The 1,285-nt window shown below is 55.6% G+C and overlaps 1 protein-coding gene across 1 annotated transcript in view; it reads right to left on the bottom strand.

Moving 5' to 3' along the window:
- The window catches only part of VDAG_03917 (DUF250 domain membrane protein), a gene marked incomplete at both ends in the record, with an annotated part of 1,557 nt that extends 292 nt beyond the window's left edge, over positions 1-1,265 (bottom strand). Inside the window, 5 exons of the mRNA XM_009654001.1 lie at positions 13-203; positions 266-673; positions 749-972; positions 1,047-1,114; positions 1,195-1,265. Coding sequence (XP_009652296.1) covers positions 13-203; positions 266-673; positions 749-972; positions 1,047-1,114; positions 1,195-1,265 — 962 coding nt within the window. The remainder of the gene's footprint in view (positions 1-12; positions 204-265; positions 674-748; positions 973-1,046; positions 1,115-1,194) is intronic.
- Positions 1,266-1,285: the final 20 nt, after the last annotated feature.

Raw genomic sequence — 1,285 nt, 5'->3', positions numbered from 1 at the left:
AGCTGGCAGGACCCTCTCAAATGTAGCCTCGGAGCTGCTCGTATCCGAGGCTTGTAGAAGACCATGTCACCGAGAGCGATGGTGTAGCCGAAGATCTGCAGGGCGGAGACCTTGGTGCCCAGATCATCATGGAAGCAGCGACGAGCATGACGTCCCTTGAGCACACCGCAGAGGGTGAGCACCAGGGAAGAGGTCTTGCCGATCTGTGTCGCCGTTGTTAGCGTTGACAAGAAAAAGGTGCGTTATGCGCAAGGGGAGAACATACCAGGAAAACGACAGAGACGTTCAGGAGGAACGCACACATGCCGTTGAGGAAGAAGGTGCTGAGGCCGACGTGGTAGACCTCGGCCATGGAGCAGCGAGGAATCTCCCAAACGAGCGCAACAGCGAGGTTCATGGCGGCGCAGATGGGCGCGAAGTAGTACAGAGAGACCAGGGGGTCCATCTTGTAGTCGGCCGAGCTCAGAAGGCGTTGCACCATGGTCAGACGCAGAGCCTCGAAGATGACACCGCCGATCTGGAAGATGACACCGACCCAGACAAACTCAATCTCGCCAATCGAAGCAATAATCACACCGACAACGATGACGGAAACATTGAGGAAGACCTTCATGTTGGGCGTAGACACGCCAAGCGACCAACCGGCAAGGAGGACAGCAACAGGAGTAGTAGCCTATCGAGAAAGAACAATCAGATAAGATCTCGGACAAGGCCTGTCGATTGCATCTTCAAGTGGAAGAAGTCTTACCTTGAGCATCTGGATGAAGGCGACAGAGAGGTAGAGGTAGGTCAGGTTGCCGCAGATCAAACTCAAGCTGAAGAAGAGGCCGATGGGGACAATGGCCCGCACGTAGACACGGCCGGTCATCTTGACCGTCTTGCGGCCGTCAAGGAGGTGAGTCCATCGAGCGAGGATCTGGGTCATGAGGGTAGCGAAAGAAAGGTGGTAGGTGGTCAGGATGACAGGGTAGCCTGGAGGGGGGTTTTTTGCGTTAGATCAATTCACGCTGGCGATGAAGGACATGCTGTGGAGGGAGGAGGCTCACGGAAGTTGAGGGTATCGAGGATCCATTTGTTGAAGAGAATGACGGAGGACGAGAGGGAGATCCAGACACTGCAGGCGTTGCACCGTCAGCCATTGTTCATCGCCGTGGCACTGTGGCCTTTTTCGCTCGCGGTGATTGCTCGAGATACTCACATGACGTAGAGGGCAGGGTGAATGGCGTTGGACTGAGCCTTTTGTTGCAGCTTCTCGGCTTGGGCATTGTTGGTTGGGAGGATGGGG

This window comes from Verticillium dahliae, genomic scaffold (assembly GCF_000150675.1).
Source record: "Verticillium dahliae VdLs.17 supercont1.6 genomic scaffold, whole genome shotgun sequence".
Lineage (NCBI taxonomy): Eukaryota > Fungi > Ascomycota > Sordariomycetes > Glomerellales > Plectosphaerellaceae > Verticillium > Verticillium dahliae.
This window is presented reverse-complemented; position numbering and strand designations above follow the sequence as displayed.